General features: G+C 37.4%; 1 protein-coding gene across 2 annotated transcripts in view; it reads left to right on the top strand.

The window, feature by feature from the left end:
* Positions 1-10,559: 10,559 nt before the first annotated feature.
* Positions 10,560-25,366, top strand: part of CADM2 (cell adhesion molecule 2) — a 1,027,113-nt gene continuing 1,012,306 nt past the window's right edge. Inside the window, exon 1 of one of the 2 annotated variants that reach the window (XM_044381110.3) lies at positions 10,560-11,292. In XM_044381110.3, coding sequence (XP_044237045.1) covers positions 11,232-11,292 — 61 coding nt within the window. In that variant the 5' untranslated portion in view covers positions 10,560-11,231. The remainder of the gene's footprint in view (positions 11,293-25,366) is intronic. The other variant, XM_026489516.4, reaches the window with a different exon arrangement.

Genomic DNA, 25,366 nt, shown 5'->3' with positions numbered 1-25,366 from the left:
CTCACTATGTTTCATTTGTAATAAATTGTGTCATTTTACTCTATGAAGATGGTTGGTTAAAAAATCTATATGCATTCATTAAGTTCAAGCATAGAACAAAATGTAGAAAACACAGGAAAAATTTAAGGTTGGCCTTATAATTTCTTATATCTCCAATCTTGTTTCACACATTCTGGATAGTGGTACTTAACGCCATCCACCTAAGAGCTTATGATCAAAATTCTTTTTTTGGAAAAAATTCTTTGAGCAAAAAGTGAACTGGAATCCGAATATAAAATTTTGGGGGTTTATTAACAAGTTCTTATGCTTTTGTCTTGAACTTGGAATCTTTTTCTAAGCATCGTATTCTCAAATTTCTGTTTTCATGTTGCTCAGAACTTCTCTTTGGATCTCCAAGTCTGCATTTCCTTTCCTCTGATCTTAGGTTTCAGAATGATGGTCACCCTACAATCATGCCTAAATGACTCCACAGACATAGTATATATCTGCCTGCCTTCCTGAACTGAATGTTGTTTTTCTGTAAGCAGTCCCACACAATGTAGAGAGCTTGCAAGCTAGCTCTGTTTCACCTAACTCTAAATTGCTGTCCAAATCCTAAAAAAGTGATAACTCTTTTCTTTAGTACCAAATAGGGTGGTTTATGATTGGAATTCACATGATGTGTGTGTGTGTGTGTGTGTGTGTGTGTGTGTGTGTGTATGTGTGTGTGGTAAAGACTTAGATAATGAAACTAAGAGCACATCCAATGTGATACTGAGTTGGGTCAAATTGCTTTGATCTTAGACGCCTAAACTAGAATTTAAAATGACCTTGACAAATTAGAAAAGTCCTCCAACAAAAACAGCATGAAACTCAATAGCGATGAGTACAGGGTGGTACATGGGGGAAAACAACTAAGGATGCATGCAATAGGCACAGGAGTGACTCTAAGCAATTATGAAAAAAACATGTATAAACTATAGGGAAGAAAAACTGGAAATTAATCAGCATTAAACTGTTAATTTTCAAGAGCTGATTTGACACTCAGATACACAGTATTATGAGCTATCATAGAAAAACAGAGAAGTAATCTTTTGGCTCTATAAAATCTGAAGATAATCCTCTTCTAAATTTTGCTAGTAGTGAGAACTTTATTACTACAATATGTTTATTTGTTGCCTAACTATTTATTGAGACCCTGCTGTGCAGAGTGTGAAGTGCTACAGATTATTACTTGATAGTTCATTCTAATTACCATAAGTAACAAAATTAAATTCTTGTCAAGGTAAATGTATTTTGTATAACATTCTTTAATTTCATTGTTTTCTGTAGTGGACATCTACTAGATTTTGTCTGTCTTGCATCTCCTCATTTTAGGAATTGTTTCTTCCCCATTTGATGGGATCGTTTACTTAGTTACACAGCCATACCTTCACTGCCACTGGCCAATCAGGCAGAGTGACTGACTGAAAGATGGGCATGTAATCAAAGACAAGTTGTTTCTAAGTCATTTCAGGACTCTTCTTGGGGTTATGAGGAAACAGCTAGTTTTATGTTTTCTGAAATCTCTCAATGCAGGTATCAGGTAAGCCTAGAAAGTTGTTAACCCTCTTGGTTTCTCTGGGTGGAGAGCCATCTTAAGCTTCAACTAATCTGAAGGAATTAAGAGTTCAGAGTTGGGTGAATTGAGACACTGTCCTAATGATATTACTTAAGGCCTTGAATCAAAGTGAACTAAAGTAACCTCAACCCTGGACTTTTAAGTCAAATAACTACCAGTATTTTTATTGTTTTGTTTTATTCTTAAGCTAATTTGCTTTGGATTTATGTCACTTGCAACCAAAAAGTTTAGACTAATACCTATTCATTCCTGGTTATCTTAAAAGAGCCGTAGTGTAGGATAATACTCTGGGGATCAAGGTTTTCCCCCCATCATTATAAAAGAATGGATGGTTTTACCATCAATGTTATGAGAAAGAGGCAGATCTATGGCAAAATAAACAAGATACATTAGGTAGAACTTTGGCATATCTGAGAGGTAAATCTTATTTCCTAACTAATTTAGCATCTGGGATTTAGACCTAAAGTTGTAGAAATATCATTTTGGTGGTGATGAATACCAATCTGATACTTATCAAATGAAAAGTATGATTGTTAATTTTATGTGTCAACTTGTCTGGGACACAGGGCACCTAGATATTTGGTTAAATATTACTTCTGTGTGTGTCTAGGAGGGTGATTATGGATGAGATTAACATTTTAGTCTACAGACTGAGCAAAGCAGATTACCCTCTGTGATAGTTAATTTTATATGTCAGCTTGATTGGCCATGGGGGGTCCAGATTATTCTACATATGCTTATGAAGGTGTTTCTGGATAAGATTATCATTTGAATCAAAAGACTGATAATGCAGATTGCTATCTCCAGTATGGGCAAGCACCATCCAATCCCTTGAGGGCCTGGATAGAACAAATAGCAGAGAAAGGGCCTTCCCATTCTGCCTGCATGCATGAGCTAAGACATTAGTCTTCTCCTGCCCTTGGACTGAGATTTACACCATCAGCTCCCCGGTTCCCAGGCCTTCAGACTTGAACTGGAATCACATCTCTGGTTTTCCTGGGTCTCCAGCTTGCAGACAGTGTATTTTGGGACTTTTGAGCCTCCGTAATTGTATAAGCCAATTCCTTGTAATCTCTCTCTGACTCTTTCTCTCTCTCTCTCTCTCTCTCTATATATATATATGTACATATATATATATACATATATATACATATATATATACATATATATATATATACATATATATATACATATATATGTACATATATATATATATATATATATATATATATATATATTATTGGTTCTGTTTCTCTGAGAACCCTAATAGACTCTCCTCAATATAAGTAGGCCTCATCCAATCCATTGAAGGACTGAATAGACGTAAAGGCCAAATAAGAAAGAATTCTCTCTGCCTGACTGTGTTCAAGCTGAGGCATTGGCCTTCTCCTGCCTTAGGATTTAGAATTAGGTTAGTACTTACACCATTAGCTTTTCTGGTTCATAGGCCTTTGACCTTGGACTGGAACTCCACCCTCAGCTCTCCTGGGTCTCCAGCTTGCTGACTGCAGATCTAGGGACTTCTTAGTTGCCATAACTGCATGACCTAATTCCTTATAACCAATTTCTTTCCTTCCTCCTTTCTTTCTTCCTCCTTCCCTCCCTCCTTCCTTCCTTCCTTCCTTCCTTCCTTCCTTCCTTCCTTCCCTCCCTCCCTCCCTCCCTCCCTCCCTCCCTCCCTCTCTCTCTCTCTCTCTTTCTTTCTTTCTTTCTTTCTTTCTCTCTCTCTCTCTTTCTTTCTTTCTTTCTTTCTTTCTTTCTTTCTTTCTTTCCTTCCTTCTTTCTTTCTTTCTTTCTTTCTTTCTTTCTTTCTTTCTTTCTTTCTTTCTTTCTAGATCCTAGACTAATACAGATTTGGTACCAAGGTCAGTGCTGTCCAGTATGACAAAATGAGATAATGGAAATGTTCTCCATCTGCATTGTCTAATAGAGTAATCATAAGTCATATGTTACTATTGATGTCTTAAAATGTGATTAATATGACTAAAATGCAGTTTTAAATTTTATTTTATTTTAATTAATTTAAATTTAAATAGTCACGCATGGTTAGCATTTACCTTTTGGATGGCACAGCTCTGAGATGAAAAGCCATATTTTTATTTTTTATTTTTATTTTTTAAGCCATATTTTCAAAGCCATGCTATTCCTTTATATATAACTTTCCAGTTTCATTTCCTCTTCCCTCTTCTGTTCTTTCAGTTATTGTTTGTTTGCTACTTCAATATGCTTTTTTATTATTATTATTTTCTTTATTTTATTAAGTAACAAATTAGATGTTCCCCCAAAGATGTAGATCAGCTTAGTTGTGTAAGCAGTAGAACTATAACGTAGATTAATTTACCCTGGATTCATCAGGAATCAAGTAACATCATAGAGTTCTTCAGAATTCTTTATTTCTGCTACTAAGTCACCAACACAGCTCCTTTTATTTGGACAATCTGGATCAAGAACTGGGTCAGTTGGTTTCCATATTATTAGACTGGCCTGACTCATTTCATAGAATATAGTTATGCCTATCTATTTATTCTAAACTGATTGCTGTTGAAAGAATCAGAAATAGTTAACAATAGTCAACACTAGGGGCGCCTGGGTGGCGCAGTCGTTAAGCGTCTGCCTTCGGCTCAGGGCGTGATCCCAGCATTCTGGGATCGAGCCCCACATCAGGCTCCTCCGCTAGGAGCCTGCTTCTTCCTCTCCCACTTCCCCTGCTTGTGTTCCCTCTCTCGCTGGCTGTCTCTCTGTGTCAAATTAATAAATAAAAATCTTTAAAAAAAAAAAAAAACAATAGTCAACATTGGTTAGGTATGGATAATGGAATCACTAAAGTACTTTCACTGGGTATGTATTTTATTTATTCCTACATAGTTTGTATTTTACCAACTTATATGTATTTATTTTTCTTTCTTTTTTTTTAACTGAAGTATAGTTGATATACACTGCTATACTGGTTTCAGGTGTACAACATATTGATTCAACAATTCTATACCTCACACAGTACTTATCACAAAAAGTGTAGTCATCATCTGTTATTACAACGTTACTACAATATTATTGAATATAGTCCCTATGCTGTATTTTTAATTCCAGAGACTTATTTATTTTATAACTGGAAGTTTGTATCTCTTAATCCCCTTCACCTATTGTTTCACTCATTCCGCACCCCCACCCCCTCTGGCAACCACCAGTTTGTTCTCTGTATTTAGGAGCAAACAAAAAAAAACAAAAACAAAAACAGACTCATATATATTTCTTTTGTAAATAAAAATCTCAGCGGGGGTTTTTTACAAGTACTGAATTTTTATTTTGAGTGGTTCTACTTAAGAATGCTTTTATTTATTTAATAAGAAAAAAATGATGCTTTATAAAATGACACAAAGAGGGAAGACAAGTGTATCTGTTTTTATGTAAGTTAAACCAGAAGGTAGTCACGTTTGGATGGATACACCAATTCCTTCAGCAAATATATATTGAGTGATTATTTTGTTTTAGCCCTTTTCTAATAGCTGAAAATCCAGTCAACAGCCAAAGTCCCTTCATTCTTACAGCTTACATTCTAGTTGGGGAGAAAACCAATACACAAGTAAACAAAGGAATTAAATAATATAAGTTCAGGTTTATAAAGGGCAAAAGAGAAATAAAATGAGGTAGACAGGTAAAGAGAGACTAGATGGGTTGGGGATGGAGGGGTAAAGGATAATCAGTAAATGACTCTCTGAGAATATCACATTTGAGCAGACTTGTTCATAAAATAAAGCAATGACTTATGTGATGATCTCCAATAAGAGTGTTCTATGTAGAAAAAACTCTACATACAAAAAGTGTGTGGCAGGTATGAAATCGAACTGAATTAATGTAGTCATTTTCTTGAGAGGGTGTTTGTTTTATTTTTATTTATTTATTTATTTAATTTTTTTTTTTTAATATAGCCTATCTTCCATATCACTGTCCAAGAGTTAAGAGTTATCTCCATGATATTTTCATTTACCTTCGGTCATTTGTAAAATTATTTTACACGTTAGCGGCTATTAAACTCTGAGATCATAGGACCTTCTATAAGGTAAAGTGAACATTTTCTTGTTTTAGGGTAAATGGAGGGAAAGGAATTATCTCTCCTGATGATTTTAAGAAAGTGTGTGATGGCCACATATCTTAGATCATTTAGATTCAATCATTGTAGAGATAAAAGTTATACTATATAACATCACCAGGTCATTCTTACTCTATATATTGTGATTTCATAATTTTAAAATGAGAGAATGTATAAATGTTGGTCATACTACCATTTACTTTATTCATATTAAAATACAGGGACAGCTCATCTCATTGTAAATTCTTGAATATCTGTGAATTTCTTTTCAACAATTTTATATACTATTATTAATATAAGGTGAAATTCTAGCAATAAGGCTTTGGGGCGGGATGGGGTGAAATAATAGGTCATAATTCTGAAGAAACACATTGAATGTTTTGTAAACAGCAAAATGCCAAGTTAAAATGCATTTAAAGGCAGTTAATATTGCTTATATACTATTATGTATATCTTATATATAGATACTATTATATACTGTATATTATGCTATATGTACAGAAAGATTCTTAACATCTCTGCAACACAAGCAGCTGACCTCATATTTAAAATGCTAGCGAGCATGGAGAATGACAATCAATGCTTCCAGTACTCAATAAGCTAATTTTCTTCCACAATGGTCTACATTTTCACCAGGCCATGAAATTTCTTTTTCTAGGTCAATTTACTGCAAGAGTCAATTTGCTATGAGAGTCAATTTAGCATGGATTTTTAGATTTTTAGTCCTGGGGATCAATAATGACTATGTATTTAAAGTGTTTAGGTATTCCACTAAAATTTAGTATTTTAAAAAAGAAATATAAATATCCTACCTAAGCATGTGAAATCCTAGAAAATATGTCCATAGTGGTAAAAAGTGACACAGTAATTTTCCCATTCTGATTTCAAAAAATTTTGCCACAACTAAAACTTTTTTTTAACTTGTTATCTTTTCAGCTTTATTGAGGTATGGTTGACAAATAAAATTGTAAGATATTTAAAGTGCACATTGTGATAATTTGATATACATATACATCGTGAAAGGATTTCCCTCATCTAGTTAATTATCAAATCCATCACCTTAAAACTGTCAGCAAATTACTTTGCTCCTAGTAGAATAGAAAAGGCATAAATATCGATCATTATAAATCCCAATTCTTTCAATCTGTTGTAGGAACAGTCATAAAGTACAAACTAAGTGCAGCCTCCTCTGTGAAATACATCTTAAAAGAACTCTAATATCTATGGTACTAATGTGGGAGTAGAGGCTGTCATCCCATTCTGTGACAGTACAAGCAAAGAGGACATCATGTCCAAGGCAAAGAAAAAGTATATACTATCTTTGCGTAAATTTTAAAGAGTATTAAATAAATAGCTTGCATTTAAAGCATTAATTTCTCTCCATTTTAAAATTCATTTCAGGAGGGGAGGTGGAGGGAATGGGTTAAGTGGGTGATGGGGATTAAGGAGGGCACTTGTGATGAGCATTGGGTGTTGTGTGTAAGTGATGAATCACTAAATTTTACACCTGAAACTAATATTACACTGTATGTTAACTAACTGGAATTTAATAAAAACTTGAAAAAGAAAAAATAAAATAAAATTCATTTCAAAATATTAAATTAAATATTAAAAAATATTTTGCCACAAAGTGAAGGATAATACAATGCATAATGATAAAGAAAATTAAAAAAAAAATCTCCCAAATAGGTTTAATATTTTAGACTATTGCATATAGGGATGCATGGATAGATGCCATCTTTTGGCAATTTATGAAATTAATTCGTCTGATGATTCATAAGAGGTCAGTTAATTTGCACATTTGCTGAGACATTGATAATATATGTAGATAATAATAGACTTAAAACTATGAAATGAAGATATTTAAAGATATTTAATTGCATTCTAAGAAATCTTTTAGGTTTTAGAAATGCCTTTATTCATGCAATGACAACTCTATAACATTTTGACCATTGTCACACGTTAAAATATTGAAAGAACTTACAACCATTAAGCATTTGATATTTTTAAGTTCATTATTAATAGCATCTAAAAATAGACTATTTAGAAGATAGAGTGTTATATATCCCTCGTACTTGAAGATGACATTATTTATCCAAATGGTGAAAGCTCACATTGTAAGTACCCAGTCCCCACCCCTCCCCCACCCCCTACACACTGACCCCAGGACTGGAATAAGTGCAAACTCTCTTCCAGTCCCCTGACTAGGTTTACGGGCTAAAGAGAACTCTTAATCACATGAAAGTCTATGACTCTCATCACAATCAAACTTGTAACCATCTTAAAACTACCTCATTAATCATTTTTTACCCCATAGTTTACAAGAAGAGTTACTTCTGTGTTGTGATGACAAGGAGGCTGCTGGGATTCCTGAAAATAGTAATTTAACAAAAATCCTCTGGGTCTTTTAGAGTTTTCTCCGTTTCATAAAACACCCACTGGAATTCTCCCTGGGGTTGAGTCTGTGGTAAAACTGTGTTAAAGACAGTATGCTTTGCATACTTTGTGTACCTATAAATCACCCTGGAATCTTGTTACAATGAAGAACCTTACTCTGTAGGTATGGGGTAGGGCCTGAGATTCTGCAGTTCTAGCAAGTTCCCAGGTGTTGGTAGTGATGCTGATCTGAGGATCACCTACTATATATAAAACCTATAGACTATTTCAGTGTAGAAATCCTAAATTCTGAGATAGTTATCAACAAGGACAAAAATTTGTTTCTGAGTATTAATAACAAGTGCTGAGATACTCATGTTTGGTTGGGGCATTTTCTTGAATACAATAATTTGGAATATTGAATTTTTGCTTGTTTGTTAATTTATCTCAGTAAGACTTTAGAAGTCATCAAATGCAGCTCCCTCATATTATGTTTGAGGAAATGGAGGGTCAAGGAAATGGAATATATGCCCAAGGTGGTACAGTTAGCAGCAAGACATGAACTAGAACATAGAACTCTGACTACCATTTCTTTTTTTTTTTTTTTTTAAGATTTTATTTATTTATTTGACAGAGAGAGACAGCCAGCGAGAGAGGGATCACAAGCAGGGGGAGTGGGAGAGGAAGAAGCAGGCTCCTAGCAGAGGAGCCTGATATGGGGCTCGATCCCAGAACGCTGGGATCATGCCCTGAGCTGAAGGCAGACGCTTAACGACTGCACCACCCAGGCGCCCCTCTGACTACCATTTCGATAAAGACAGCGTAACTTTTTTGGCATTCCCATTTTTTATATTCTCCTGACACAAAACCTAAGCATGAGTCAATAATTATTAGAATTTCACCTTTTGATGCTCACAATAGTTTAAATGATAGCAATATCCTTGGACTTAGTGACTTTCCTAACAGCCAAAACTCACAGTAGGCAACAATAATAAGAGTATTCACACAACCTCTTTCTTCTAGACTCCACTTGCAGTTTTATTATGGACATTTTGCTTCTTAATTTTGAGAACCTGGGGAGAAAGGTGGACAGAGAAATGAATGGGTCATTAGTTAAAAGGCAAGGGTTGAATTTGTAAAAGGTTGTGGCAAAGTAAGCAACAAATGGGAAAGAGCGAAGGGCATCAATATTGATCGTGCCTCTCATCTTTCCCTCTGTCTTCTTGCTTGCAGGTTTCTATTATGCAGTCTCTCAAACAAAGCAGACTTTATTTATGGTGTGACTGATTTAACACTACTGAACTAGTCCATCATCTGCTAATTTAGTCCAATTAAAAACTGGTCATAGGGAAAAGCCTGGGAATTAAGCTCATTTGGAAACACAACTTCTGATTTATTTATGTCCCACTCATTTATATCTCCTCTTCTAAAGGGTACTTTTCAGGTGCTGATTTATAGAAGGGGTTCTTTCCAGATTCCTAAGTTCCTTTGCATGGTCACTTTTGGTTGAGCCCCTGAATAAAGTGCATTTATGTTTTTCCCCCCCTTCCTTAAGGCTATTATTAAATCAGTTATAGAGGATCGCCTAAGATTTCCTGCTATCCTGAATTGGAAAAATCCCACTAAACAGATAGAGCCACCATTTATAAAGCACTTACACATTGCATGGCCCTGTACTGACATGTTTACATTCTCACTAATCCTTAAAACTCTGAAAGGTAAGTACTATTACTATCCATGTTTTGCAGTTGAGGAGGCCTCAAATCTAAACAGTCATTAAAATCAAACATTATGCAGCAAGAATTGATAGCTGTGGGATTCGAAACTGACCAGTAGTGTCGCCCACTAGGCTCTAATGAGATTTATACCTAGACTAAGTCAAAATTCTGAAAAATAACAACAATTTCGTCTCCTCCACCCTTAACTTTTCCTTCTCTGCCACACAAGTTCTTGTGGGCAGGTAGGTGTGCCGCTCCCTATACTTAGCCTCTCCTACGCCCTCTGCAATCTTTCTCTTTTGCTGCTGGGAGCGTTAGAGAATGCTACTGCAGCTGGTGAGTGGGCAGGTGCAGCCACCATCTGCTCTAGGAGTCCAAATGCGCACAAGAACTTCGCACCCAGGACCTGGCCCAGTCACCACAGATTCCAGAATCTGCTGGGGACATGGTTAACCCCGCCCCCTCGCGGTGGCGATTGGCTGAACCATTCCTGAGTGCTAGACGCGGATTAATAAAGACGGGTGTCTCCTCTGTTAAGTTAGGGCGAGACGTCTCTAAGGAGGTAAGACCCGCGGGAGAGGGGGGATGTGAATGGGGGCTTCAGTTCTTCCTGCCCGAAGGGTCCTTGAGAAGCCTGTTTGTTTTTCCCGGCGTTTGTCTCCACCCATCCCTTCCTCTCATTGGCCAGGCCTGGTAGGCGGGTGTGTTTCCATTGGCCAGGGGGCGGTGTCTGTCCCTGGCCAGGGTGGGGGCGGGGCCTCCGCCGCGCTGAGCTTGCCCTTGTGTCTGGTGCTCTGTAGAGCTGCCGCCACCGCCGCCGCTGCTGCTGCCGCCGCCGCCGCCGCCGCCGCCGCTGCCGCCGCCGCCGGTGCCTCTGCTGCTGCTGCAGCCCGAGCATCCGGGAGCCGCCGCCGTCGCCGCTGCCGCTGCCGCCACAACCGCTGCTTCTACCGCTGCCACCTCCCCTCCCAGGACCCCGAGACACCCTGAGAGCGAGCGGCGGCTGCTGCTTGCCTGCTCCCCCTTTGCCCCCGCCCCTCCCTTCCGTGACCTACCCACTCCTTGCAGCCCTCGCCCGCACCTTCTCCAACACCCCGGCATCCCTGCACCACCTGCTCGGGCAGCCCCGGCGGGCTCTGGGACTTGCTGTGCGCGCCGAGAGGAAGGCAAGCTCCGAACCCGCGTCTGGCTGACGGGCTGTCGCGGCTGCACCACCAGCAGGAGGAGGAGAAGAAACTATTTCGCCCACCGAAACCCCTTTCTGCGGGTGCTTCGCAGCTGCCGCTTCTGCTGCCTCCAATCCAGGTTCGAGGTTCGAACACCGCAGCGGCGGAGACCGTGGGTCCAGCAGGAGCCGGGAGGACACCGGCGGAGCCCTGCACTCTGGTGTCCCACTCACCAGCATCTCTTTGCCCCCTCGTTCCTTCCCTAACCCATTAGAGAAGGGACCATGATTTGGAAACGCAGCGCCGTTCTCCGCTTCTACAGTGTCTGCGGGCTCCTGCTACAAGGTAATCCCCGCCCCGCCGCGGGGAGCATTAACTTCACGCCCATTCCCCATCATCCCCACTCCACCCCATATTTCCACTCTTCCCTCTCAGTCCCCCAGTCCCCGGCGATTTCCACCCCCTCCCCCTACTCCCCGGTGCGGCAGGGGCAGTGGCAGTTTGCTCCAGCCCCTAGAATTTCTAGCGCTGGCTCAGCCTTGCTCTCCCAGCAGTCAGCCCCTTACGCGGCACCTTTCGCCTTTTCATTCACCTGAGCTTCCTACATCTCTCACTCTCAGTCCCCGCCAGCCACCCCCCCCAACCTCCCACGCCTTTTGGCTAGCAACTTGTGCCTTCTCTGAACATTATACCCTCCCACCAACCCCCACCAGCCACCTCCCACATCACGCTCCTGACCGACCCTCTCCATCCTTGTCATCTGTCTAACCTCCCCCTTTTCGGGTCGCCTTTCTCTTTCCTCTTCTTCCCACCATCATCATATCCGTGTATCTTTAAAAAGTGAGTGAGAGCCTGGGAGCGAGCTACCGAGACGGCGAGAACAGCAGCAGCGGCAGCACCGTGTGCATTGCAATAACATCCCCGGGGGGGAAATGTGTTGTGAGACGTGTCATTCACCTAAGAAGAGACAGGAGACTGTGTCTGGGATACAAAAAAAAAAAAAAAAGAAAAAAAAAAGAAAAGAAAAAAGAAAAAGAAAGAAAGAAAAAGAGAGAGAAAGAAAAAAGGGGGAAGAGAGAAAGAATAAATCAAGAAATTTAAAAAAAGGAAAGGGGAAGGGAAATATTAAAAGACCCGAAGCCACTTTATCAACAAACCTGTTTATTAATCAGTCTGTGTGCTTTTCTTTTCTTTTTCTTTTCTTTCTTTCTTTTTTCTTTTTCTTTAAGCAAAGAAATATATGCACCTAAGCAGTTACTTTACTGCTAAGGGATTTTCGCTTGGATTCCCTACCTCTCCATCCGCTCTGCTCTCTGCCGCTTCTTTTCGTAATTAATATTATCCTTTCACGTGAAATGTAAGAACCCCTGCGACCGCAGTGGAGGGAAACCGCACAAAACGCTGTTATTATGCAAATCACTGGTTTTGGATGCGGAGTGGCTAGGGAACTGGGGTGCACTTTTCCTCAGACCCTCTCTTCTGGAGGAGGGAGGAGGGGTCTGTGTGGAATGGGAGGACGACGCTGGTTATGAAATGAATGGCAATGTATGGAGTAGGAGTGCATGAGGAGAGCACACTTTGGGTGGTGGTGGAGGCAGAGGCGGCATGCTAGGGCTGGGTGGGCAGGGGCTGTAAGGCGCAAAATTGTTGCTTTTAAGAGAGTAGTAATATAGGGATACGACTTGAGTGTAAGATACAGGAAGGATGGATGTGAAATGATGGTCGATAGGATTTTTAAAGCTAGGTGACTCTTGATTTCTTGATAAATCTTTGCCCACTTCTAACCCTTCTGTCATCATTTCTGTACTTGTGGGAAAAATAAGTTGATCAAATTTATTTGTCCCTGGGTAAAAGGAATTTGGAAGTAAGACACCAGTAGACCCACAGGCGTGCAAAACCCAATCGGCCTTTGGAGGATTTAAATGAGGTCAATGAACCATCTTTCAGCAAGTTCTTGGAATGCATCCTGTCTCCTATCCTCCAGGATATAGACTGGGACGTATTTTATGTATGCATATTTATGAATGTGAAAGAGGAGATAGTGGACAGAATTTTTCTGAATTAACTAACTGACCTTGCAGAGCTATTTCTTACAATATTTTGTGTGTTTTATGTTGGATGTAAATTTCAGATATGTCATGTGCCAGAATCCCCGAGAAGGCAGACAGCCTTCTTCCTGCTTACGCTGCCTCGTCCCATTTCCCACAGTTGACACCCCCACCCTCTCACAAGTAACCCCGGGTGGCTGACACATTACTTAGGTTTCTAATCCATGCTGAAACGTGCTCGTAGATACCCCATTTCACCTCTCAGTAACTTGCATTTCTCAGCTCTGCGTTTGTGTGTGTGTGTGTGTGTGTGTGCGCGCGCGCACACACACACACTCTCCACGCCGGGTAGTGGGAGTGTGATGTGGGGAAATCAGTTAATTTGGTGATTGCGATGAAAATTCGACACCGCTGGATGTGTTTTCCCTGCCAATCTGTGTATGCTGGCCCCGGCACGTCATTGCACTCACTGCTGGGCTGGTGTGAAAAGATTATTTATTATAGAGCATGTGGGCAATGGACTGCACTTGGGGGTCGCCTCCTCTCTGCCTTCAACATTTCCCGTGAATTGTCTATTCAGTGCACTGCAAAATAACTGTCTGCTGGTGTCTCATTCTCTCTCAGCCCGGAGGAGGATGTACTCTTTCTCTACCCAGAGAGATTCCATCAGCTGCATTCTCTTTTATTAAGGGCATGGGTCTCTTTTATTAAGTATGTAAACCAATTATTTAAAAAGTGCAGCTTTTCACAGCAGACTAGGGGTGGTGGTGGAAGGGCTGTGGGTATGGCAGAGAAAATGCACCACTGCAACCAACAGCAGCACCAGCATCAGGTCCAAATATATAAATAAATAAGCATCCTATACAGCAACCAGGGAAAGAGCACCAGCCCAACAATGTCTGTGTACTTATGAGCATCTTAGATCAGGCCATATTCATACACCAAAGGAGAGAAGAGGATTTAAAGAAAAAGAAGAAGAAAAAGAAAAACTACGAGGGGGGTGCAAAGCACCACTGGATTGTCTTCTCATGTTTATGGCTGCCTCACATTTATCAAACACTGCTCCACAGACTGATCACACTTTGTTGATATTGTCAGTTCCTGCTCAAACAAATTGCTCATGCCTTCCTTGTCTTACTTTTGGCTGAAAACATTGCTTCGGGGTTTAGGTTTGTGTTTCTCCCGCCATCCCACTGTTTTATTAGGACTTGGTTAGGTTGTAAAATGAAAGCTTTATTTCCTGGACACAGATTAAATACTTAGCAGGTCTTTCCTTTCTATGTGCACGGAGAGAAGGGTGGCGGGGGAACTAGTGAGCAACTGATTTTGGCTAGAAGGAGTCTGTTCTGCCTGCTAGTAGTTATGACTAGGCAAATGCTATAGGCAGTCTACAGCTTCTCATTTTTAGCTTTATCAGAACTACAGTGGTATTCTGTCACTTAAGTAATACTAATTAATTTATTTATCCTTTGTGTTATTATCCCCTTTCTTGCACTATGCCTTTAGACAAGAAGCCTCATCTGAAAATATCTTCTCTAGGTTTTACACTGTCACCAATATTTTGCTTTTTCTAGGAAGCAAAACCAACCTTTTGGCTTGTTAATATAGAGTTAATGAAACAGTGGTGAGAATCAAGTCACCGATAAAATAAGTTAAAAAAAAAAGTCTTAAATAGTTCTATTCTACAAATCTACCAGCTTGTCTTCTTGTCTTCAACGGATTCTTAGGAAATGGAAATGGATCATTAGATGGAAAATAAATGTGTTTCTGACCAAAGCACAACTTAGAATGTAGACTACTTAGATAACAAAATCTGTTTCAGTGTTACTTTATGGGGCATCCTTTCTTATTTTCCTCCACCATAGACAGAGGAATAATCTGGAATAAGGGTAGGGAACAGTTTGGAGAAATTAATTTCTTTAGAAGGAGGCATGCAAAAGCTTGCCACCTGTAACTAAAACCTCTCTTGGTTACAGAGTAGATCCAGTTCAGTTGCTAACCCTGGCTGAAGCTGTATCCCTTTTCCATGCCTGAGGGGGCACTGCAAAGATGGAGACTGTCTTGGTTAGTACAAGAAAATAGTCCTAGAAAGGGCAAAAAAGAAAGGACAAAATATAACCAGAAAATAGACATGCATAGAGATTTTGTTAAGAACTTTGTTTCCTATTTAAAGTTAGTCATACAGAAAAGCACATCCAACACAAATACTGGGACTTTAGTGTTTGGTTTGGTTTTCTCTTGTTTTGTTTTCCACGAGACATTTTGGTAAATGATTTATTATATTTAGAAAGAAAGACTTTCAGATTGAAGGTCAATTGGACATACATATTACTAGCCTCAGTGTATTACATGAACCTCCCCTCACATTTTTAGAAAGTACATTATGAAGTACAAAATACACCTACATACACTTAATAAAATACTGATAACTTAATACTTTCTAAAAGCACATCTCTCCCATTCATTTCCTTCTACATGTAATAACCTTAGTCTTGTCAAGCTCATTTCTTATGCTGAATGCAGTTCCTGCATTCCTCCCTTTTTTGATTAACAGCTGAAACTTCGAAAAGTAGAATCCGTACATAAAAGCCAATGACTATGATTTAAACAGTCAAACCCCAGACACCTAGTAATTAAGAAAATCTCCCTGCAAATATGAGGAGTTTCTGGACTAATTTTCTATCAAGATATGGAAGCTTACTACATGTCTTTCCCCTATTTCTACAACTATTAGAACCATGGGAGCATTAAACGACAAAAGTAAGCATCAGTTGAGAGGCCTCTTTCTGCGTTCTCCACTGGGAGATCAGATACTTGAGAACTATTCGCCCTGCATTTAAATAGTGAGATGCCATTTTTTTCTAAAGAAAAAATTACTTAAATTTCTTAAAGAGCAAAAGGAAGTGCAAAAATGCTGGAAGACATCTGAATCATGCGTTTTAAAGTGGCCTAAAATCAATACTCAAATAATATCAATTTTCTTTTTAAAATAAGAAATCTATCGGGTATCAGATGATTGAGACAAATAAGGTTTATTTATTATGAAGAATTTTGGGTGCATTAATAATATAAATAGAGCTATCATATTGATGTTTTATTTGATAATGCTGATGTGCAGTCCTTGAGATTTATCGAGAAAGAGCCGTTATTTACTAGGCTCGCTAAACATCCTTGGCAAAATCACCCATGGTGTAACAGCTGGCTGAGTAGGTTGAGGAGGCAGTGAGAAGGGGAATCACAGACCGAGGAAGCTGAACTCAGAAGCCGAAGTTAGAGTTCTTTGTGGAATTGGCAGATATATTGGTTTACCATTTACCCTCTTAGAACGGCTCTAATGCACAATGATTATTAAACTTAAGCTTCCTGAGGGCAAGCCCTGAGCCTTTGTTATCTGTGCGATCTTCTCATTCTTAATTTAATAGATGCATAATAAATAGTGTTGGATCGAATAATAGGGATGTCCTAATTAGTTCTGATGGAATTTAATAGTTGCTTCTCTTCATAATATGTCAGCACTTAAACTTTGTTAAAAATGCCACAAGAGTTCATTTTAACATTTTGTAGGCTGTATTGGTTAGGAAACAGTTTTCCTATAGGAAAGGATATAGCAATGGCTCTTGATATACATCTTTAACTGAATACAATCTGATAGTTGTTCTTGCCATTACGTTTTCCTACCTATTTCTTTTTATTTTCCTTGATTTCAAATCCCCAATATTTTGCATTAGGCCAGATCACCAATTCATTTCATGAAAAAAAGGAAGGGCATGATTTAAATTTACCGATTTAACCTAAAAAATTTAAAAGGACAAGTTCATTGCCAACATTTTATTTGAAAATGTCAAGCATTTTTGGAGTGCAGTTCAGTAGTATCAAAGAAAGGCATCTTCCACAAATTCCTTGTGTAAAGAGGTGGGTGAGGATTAACCTAGAGCTGTGGCTGCTGAAGCCCCCTGCTGTGTGATGATGCAAATGGCATCTCAGGCCTAATGTGCTCTGCAGCGGCAGGCGGACACACAGGAAAGCAGTCATGTGGCAGGAGTGAAATGGGAAGTCTTTTCATAGCTTGCAGGAGACATGAACCATCCTTCAGCTTTTTATAACCAGAAATAACCCAGAGAGTATTTCTAATCATGTGAGCTCATGACAAAGCATAAGAAAGAATGAATACATATTTTGTTTGGAGATTAATATAGTAAATAAACCTAATAAAATTATCAATGCTCTCATCAGACACATGGTGAATAGTTTATTTTCTTGCAAACTATCAGGGACACAGGTCACTTTCATGAAGATAAAGAGCGAAGTTAATAATAGGATTTCTATGCAGTTGTTTACATGTATTGGACCTAATAAATATTGGGCTAGGAAATATTCTGTTATTCTCTTCTTTTACTGAGTAAGAAATCAGTCCTTTGTTGTTGTTGTTGTGAGTTATTATTATTGTTATTATTAATTAGAACATTTCTTGTATTATGGGAATACAGTAGTTTTAAAAGATACAGAAATTAACTGTTAATGTACGTTCATGTAGTTTAGCACCATGAAGTGGAATTTTTGTTAACATCAAATCAGTAGAGAATATTTCCTCTCTGAACAATATTACTTATCACAGGCAAAAGCATCAAATAGGACCCTTAGTAAAAGTAATAGTTCTGGACCTACAGGCAGCCTATCAGGGAAGCATATCAGATAATAGAAACTAATGTAGCTTTGTTTATTTTTATTCCATTTGAGAGAGAACAAAATAAGTGAACATACTACGCATATTGATTTTTACTCAAGAAATGAGCCCAGTTGGTTCTGTTAATGTGCTCAGTGGGTTTCTTTAAACAGATACGAAATTGTTATCATTTTAGAAGTATGTAGTATGTCTAAAAATTAGTAAACTAAATATTCTGCTTAATTAGTATCAGTTAAATATTAATGTCAAAATCAGAGATATAATTGTTGAGAAAGGAAATATCCCTCAATCATTCATCTCTCTATATACACATATATACAAGTTTAAGGTGTACAGCTATTTTTAGGACTGAAGGGTATCTTTATAATTTTGTAAGTAATCAGGCTTGGGGGCTCTCAGGGATGTGGTGTGAGGAAAAGGCAAGAGTTTATTCTGTTTGCACTCAATTGTTTTCTTTTACCCATTTTATGAGGGTTAAAAAGTGTACTTTTGAATAAATTTTCTTAGGCCTTAACAATGATTAACGTTTCCACTTAGAAACACACAAGCAAGATTTACAATTTCTGAATTTGCGATAGAGCTGAGCATTTATTCTGAATCTTCTTTTGTGCTTATGAAACCGAGTGATGAGACCCTACCGCTACCTGAATAGACACAGGGCTGAGATTGTAAGGGGATCTGCCTTGGAGAGAGCCGGCTATTAATTATTCACATTCTATTTTAGAGGTCTTTGAAGTAAATATTAAGACAGTCATTATTCAACATTTGGGATAACTCTTTCTAAGTCAGCAAATAGTTCTTACTTGAATCTTTAAATTACCTTTCAGCCCTTTGAATGCTGAATGGGAAATCCCAATTTAGTCACAAACAGTTATTCTGGGGGCTAGATGCTGAAGTCATTAGCGATTATTTAGAAAATAAAAATAAGGAATCATTTGCTTTGAGGAACATAAAATCTTAAAGCTAAGTATGATCAAGTAGTGCAGATCACTTCACATTAAGAAAACAACAGTCCTTTTATTGGTCAAATTGATCCCCTAACAATTTTATGTATATGATGATGGTTTATTTACAGGAACGGTGCATTCACTGTTTAGCTAGAGTCATCTTTGGGAACGGCGTGAGAAAGCACCTTTCCTGACAAGGGTGTGCTGCCAACTGCTAAGTGTATAGCTGTTACATTGATTCAGTGTAATTTATAAAACCGATTAATCTGTTCTTATAAAGAAATATTTTTGGCTTCTTTGCTAAAAGTGTTTGCCTTTTAAAAATGCAAGTGACTCCCTTAAGGTTTACTTAAACATCCAGCACTAAAATTTATAGTGTGTAAAATACATTTTTACTCTCTTAATGAATTCATATTTTACATTAGCTTGTCCTATATCCCCCCAGGGGAAAACACCCATGACACCTATATCTTCCATTCATTCTCATACCTTACATGCCCCCTGCCTTCCAATCTTAAGTAGTAGATTTAGGTTGAAATGAGAAATGATTAGAATATTTGTATTTAAAAGCAAATAAATACAATAAGCTTGTTGTTTAATCGTCATTCCTTTACTGCTGTCTATTTTATGTGTTGAGGTCTGAGTTTGGTAACTCAGCTTCCTTTGCACTCTCCAGGAATATAATCCCCCAGTTCCGACCATGCTACTAACCTGAAAGACCTATTAAAAGTAATTAACGGGGAATAAAGAGTGGTTCAAGAAAGGGAGTTTTGCGACAGCCTATATGCTGATTGGGTGATTTTTCCTTTCAACCTCCATGACGCATACCCCAGTGTTTTAGCAAGGATAAAACACATACAATGTGCTTATACTTGTTTTTGTTATTGGTATTATTGCATTTTCTGAGAGTTCAGCCTCCTTACTTTCATAATAAAAATGGCAAAAAGAAGAGGGAAGGAATGTGAGTCAGCCAGCCAAACACACACAGAATCGCCTGGCAAAGCTGACTAAATTAGCATATGCTAGGCTGAGTATTTCCTTCTGTTGTTACATAATCCCTTTCTAATACGAAATCAGTTCTCATACTTAACCCTTTCAGGAGGTTTGGAATTCTCCCACTGTTATATTTTTATTTTGCATTATTTATTTTCTCATGAATTGTGTAAATCATCTATTGAGGGGCTTTTATGTCAAATTCTTTTTTCCCCCCTCTTCAGTCTTTCTGTATACAAATGTTCCATTCTGTGCCCAACTTCAGGATTCAAGAATCAACTTTTCTATAGCTTTCACTGAGAGGATCTAATTAGCATTTTAGGCTCTCTTTACTCATGTGCAGCTTTCTTTAGAAAATGTATTAGTTCTATGAGGTTCCCCTAAGGATTCATAATACTCTAGTTTGTTACATGTACTGTGATATTCAGTGAGCCTTAATTATGCACGTGTCCTCATTTCAAAGCCTTTTCAAGGATCATGTGGGATAGAACAGGGGTCTGGCTGTAAGTTCACTGTCATGTATTAATGTGTAGGTGGTATTCAGAGAAGGATGTTTCTGAAGGCAATTATATATCTATGACTCTAGTATAGCAAGCAGTTACATTCTACGCTTACTAGTTACCCTGCCAAGGCAGAATGAAATTCACCATTGTGATACATAATACAGTATCTGTTATTTCTAAATAGTTCTTTGCCCTGGGAATGAAATAAAATAATGAGTGAAAATGTGTATCCCTTATCTTGAATAGGGATTGTTCCTTTCACTTTCTCAAAACAAGAATCAAAAATTGTTCCTAAATCAATACTCTATTCCCTAACTAGCCCATTAACACATTTGCTATGGTGGGATCTCGAAGTTATGCTGGTTATTGTTTGAGGCTATAGATTTTTAGATAGCATTAATTGCCTGCAGTTGCGTGGGCTGCCAAATGTCAGTGCACTGCCAAATCTGAGACATGATTTTTTCAGTTTTTGATTTGGATGCAATTTGGATAACTGTGAAAGTATATAGGGACATCAAACTCAACATAGGAAGAGAGAGAAAGACTTTTTTTTTTTAAATAAGGACTTTATTTGTGGAAGGATGGTTATAAGAATTGGCTCATTTAGTTCATGTCACCATTTATAAGGAGGATATTTTCCTGTATTGCCTGAGTTTGAGTATGTACTTATATTAACTGTACTCTTCGACTTGTATTCCTCTGCGCATTATATCATCAGAAAATTTGAGTTTAATTTGTAAATACACTTTTTTCTTTTGTTTATGGCTATTGTAATAAAAAGCATTTTTAAAGTTGATATATACTAACAATTTTAACTAATTTTTTATTTTACAATGCATACTTGAAGCCATATAATTATTGATAGCTTAAAAAATACTAGTCTCCAGGAACCCACTGGAGTTTTTATTATGAAAAATTTTGACCAAAATCTGATGTGTTTGTTTAAGTAGACAAAAGAATGCCATCTGCCCTTTATTATTTGAAGTTTTATGTCTTCTTGGCTCATGAGAGAACTAAGCATTTTATTTTGCCTATGCTGTGATCTATATAACCCTTTGCATATTTTTATTATAGCATTTTGAATGTTTGGTATTTATCTATCTGTTTGTTCTACTGGACTATAAACCCCTGGAGTACAGGGTTTTAGTCTTCATTTTATTTCAAGTGCCTAATCCAAGGTCTGGTCTGTGTCTTTTTTTTAATGTTTTCATTCCACTGATTGATGAGTTCTCTTCCAATCCATTTAATCTTGACACATCTCTTTAATTGGATCCAAGTAATATTTAAGTATTTGTGTTATAACTGCCAAAATGCCAATACACTATTCTGAATAGAATAAATATTTGCCATGAATTTTCATTTGTATTTAATGTACAGGGAGAATACCAAAAAATGCCTACTAAGAAACATAAACAAGTCTAAATAATGGCATACTTCACAAAAATATGGAATCATTGCTTTCAGTTAGGGTAAGCAGTTCAAATTGCACTGAAAACATTTGTCTCAGAGATCTGACTCTTCCTGATTTGTCTGGGCTTCTTAAGTCCTTGTCTTTTTTCTACTTACTGAAGATTTCTATCCCTTGCCCCCCAAATATTCCTGATGATGGCTTTAGGTAGACATGAAACCAAATCATCTTATTGTTCTACTTAGAGTAGATGGTATTTCTGAATAAATGTATAAACAAAGAGGAATTACAAACTGACCTTGATCTGCCAGATTATCAGTGGGGACTGACCTGCTTTTGTTATTGCCAAGCTATGGAGCAGACATTCTCTGAGTAGTTTCTGAAATACAGATTTGGGGTGCATTTTGCTTAATTTAACTTGGGGGAGATTACATTCATTTTATTTAAAAGACCTTTTAAAGAAAATCCTAAATATTGTGGGACTTATTTTGTTTGTTTTTTGGTGTGTGTGTGTTTTTTTTAAATGCTTAGTCATACTTCTGCAATTGAGGACATGTGTTTGCTAGGGTTGAATTTGATTTATTTCCCTTTTAGAATTTTGAAAGACAGTGGGAGGTAGGATGGGAATATTAACTGCTTTTTGAAGAGAAGTTAAATATAGTTACTGGGAGCTGAACACCAAGGGAGAAAAGACTTTCTACAATTTGTAGTGACTCTATTTCCACATAAAGTGTTTTAAGAATGCTTTTTCTTATAAGTCCCAGGAAATGTAGCTTTTCTTAAAAGTCATATAGTTTTTCTTCAAGTTTTAAAAATCAATTTCCTGATGTCTTTTGGATTTTTGACTGTTTCATGACTTTGGGCATCTGAAAATATATTATTAACTAGGCTGACTTAAGATTTACCTGATGGCAGGTGCCAAAATGACAGTTATCATCGTCATGTAGAAATGCACATTCAGTAAATAAATATCCAAAATAGTTTAAACTAGTTCAATTTATTAAGTGTTATTGCAACTTTATGGAGTTGATATTAAGAATTATATTCTCCCATAGCTACTGTGAATACCTAAAATCTTTTTTATGTTAAAATGTGACTGTCCGTATGATGCAACAGCCGCAAAAGATTAAATAATCTTCTAATGTGGCTTCTGTTCGGCCCTTGCTGACTGACTTTTCAAAGCCTACTGAATAAAAGGGAAGGTAGTTTGGGAAGCATTTTTTATTGACTATTTCACTGTTACAGTGAAAAAATGTTTTAAGATGTACCGAATTTTCATTATATAGAGAATATTCTTATAAATCCATGTTTAGAAGTGACATATTGTAATTTTTTATGTGTAACCACTTAGTATCTGAAACACTGGAAATGTGAGGAAGAATTACACCTTCATATTTCTCAACAGTTTTTGTCATAATGACCCATTCAGAAAGTGAATTTTTAATTTGATATAACAAGGAAAGCATTTCAGAACAACATTTTTGTCCAGAGTCACCAAATTAAAAACAATATCCTTTATATTCTTCGAAAGAATACTACACAAGGTGCATCGTCTTTATAGAAAGATTCGATGCTAACTAACATGAAAAAGTTGTGTGTTCAGTAACAATTACAAATATATTCTTAAGGTCAAGTACAATTTATAGACGATAGTTTCATGTCCACTGGCTTACTTTTTTTTTTTTTTTTTTTAACGTAGCAATGTTACGGGTGAGGTAAGACTAATGGTATTTTGAAACTTCAGTTCTCCGTATCTTTTCACTTCCACGGAATAGCTAAGATAAAGGTATTGATACAGGGATAAGTTCATGGCGTTTTAGCGATTTGGTAGAGGTCAGTAAGGTCAGATTTACTTTAAATCTTCATTTTGCTTTACCCAATTTTACTGGCTACACAAGTACAGACTGCCAACAAAGCAGAACAGATTATCCTTGATGGATAGGACAGCATGAGAGTATATTTTGTAATACAACAACTATATTCAGTGGATGGGTGCGGACAAGTTGGGAAGACAATCTTTTTTATCATTTAAAGATGGTCTTATTATAAGCTAACAGTGAACTTGATCAGTTATTAGGGATATTTCCTCCTAAGACCTTCATATGATCTTGGTGTACCAAACGAGAATGGGAGTACCTTGGTGATAGAGGAAGAGGCTCTAACACACAGCCCGATCCTTGAGTAGAACGCAAGCAGCAGCCATGCCAAACTACTGTTAGTGTGGAAGCTGTAGTGAGGCCGGCCTGGCAGGTGGGTGTCTTTTCTCTTGTAGTGAGTATTCTCTATTCTCTAGAGGGAGGAGTTATCATTGGACTATTTTGGACTTTGAGTTTTGGAAGTGCCCTGCAGCAGCAAGACATAATGGTAGGAATCAAAAGACCTCAGTTCTCATCCAAGCCATGCCACAATTTTAGACACCTTGAGCAAGTTTCTTTCTTTCTTTCTTTCTTTCTTTCTTTCTTTCTTTCTTTCTTTCTTTCTTTCTTTCTTTCTTTCTTTCTTTCTTTCAGGGGGAAAAGGAGGGGCAGAGAGAGAATATTAAGCAGGATCCATGCCCAGCGTGAGCCTGATTCAGGGCTTGATATCACAACCCTGAGATCATGACCTGAGCCAAAATCAAGAGTCAGATGCTTAACTGACTGAACCACCCAGGCATCCCAAGCAAATTACTTCTGTAGCTTAGTTTCTTCTATAGACTGAAAAAAAATGGAACCACATTCATTCTTTGGTGATGTGTTGTAGAAGAATCTACTGGGTGATTGAAAACTGCAGAAATGGCATTTTTCTTTTCAACTTTTCACCTAAAGATATTTTGTAACAAGGTGTATAGCCTTAACTATGTGCTCTTAAAATACCCTTTACTAAAATTTAATTTTTTATGTTTACCCATGCATTATTCAGTATTTAAAGATTTTACACATATAAAGAGATTTTTATTCTGGTACACGTGTCTAAATAAATTTCAGAACTTTTTATCTCTGTCAATGAGTTTTATAAATTAATTTTGTAGTCATCAGCCTGAGCCTGGGTCATGCATGCTTTTCCCATGAAATTTCATCCATAGATCAACTTCAAAAATTAGTAAATTTTTGCTTTTAGTCATTTATTTTTTTTCTTTTATAATTTTTATTTAAATCCTAATTAGTTAACATACAGCACAATATTGGTTTCAGGCATAGAATTCAGTGATTCATCATTTACATACAACACCCAGTGCTCATGCCATTAGTCATTTTCATTATTAGAGAATAGACTGTTTCGATTTTGAATTAAATTTTGGGTTTTTGTGCATTTAATGTGTGCATTTGTAAATTATAAAATTTTCATTTTTTTTGGTCATAGCCTTCGGTTTTCTTAAGCATTACTTACTCATACACTGATTCATTTTTCAACAAATACCTACCTGAGGGCAGTGTTGTAAAGCCTGGATATACAAGGGAACAAGGATGAAACAATTTCTGCCCTCACGGAGTTTATAGTCTAGTAGCTGAGACACTGGATAAACCAAAATATGCAATACTCTAGCTTATTTTCTGAAATAAAAATTCCATTTTTATAGAAATATGTTTTCAATGGCTACATAATGTGGATATTATCAATGAAAATATGAAATCACTGATTTAATAGCACTACTATAAACCTCACTGAGCTTTTAACATTTTTTATTTAAGGTTGGGTTAAAGAGCTCTCATTTCCTCCGGTCGTTTATCCTGCAAACATTCTCAGTATGATTCCAGTTTCTTTCTTTTTTTTTATTAATACAACTTGAAAGAAGCTGACAAGTGAACAAGAAATATTCAAGCATGCTCTATTCTAACTGATTTGTTCAAGAGGAT

The sequence above is a fragment of the Ursus arctos genome, unplaced genomic scaffold, assembly GCF_023065955.2.
Source record: "Ursus arctos isolate Adak ecotype North America unplaced genomic scaffold, UrsArc2.0 scaffold_4, whole genome shotgun sequence".
Classification (NCBI taxonomy): domain Eukaryota; kingdom Metazoa; phylum Chordata; class Mammalia; order Carnivora; family Ursidae; genus Ursus; species Ursus arctos.
Note: the sequence above shows the minus strand (reverse complement) of the source record. Positions and strands in the feature narration are given on the sequence as shown.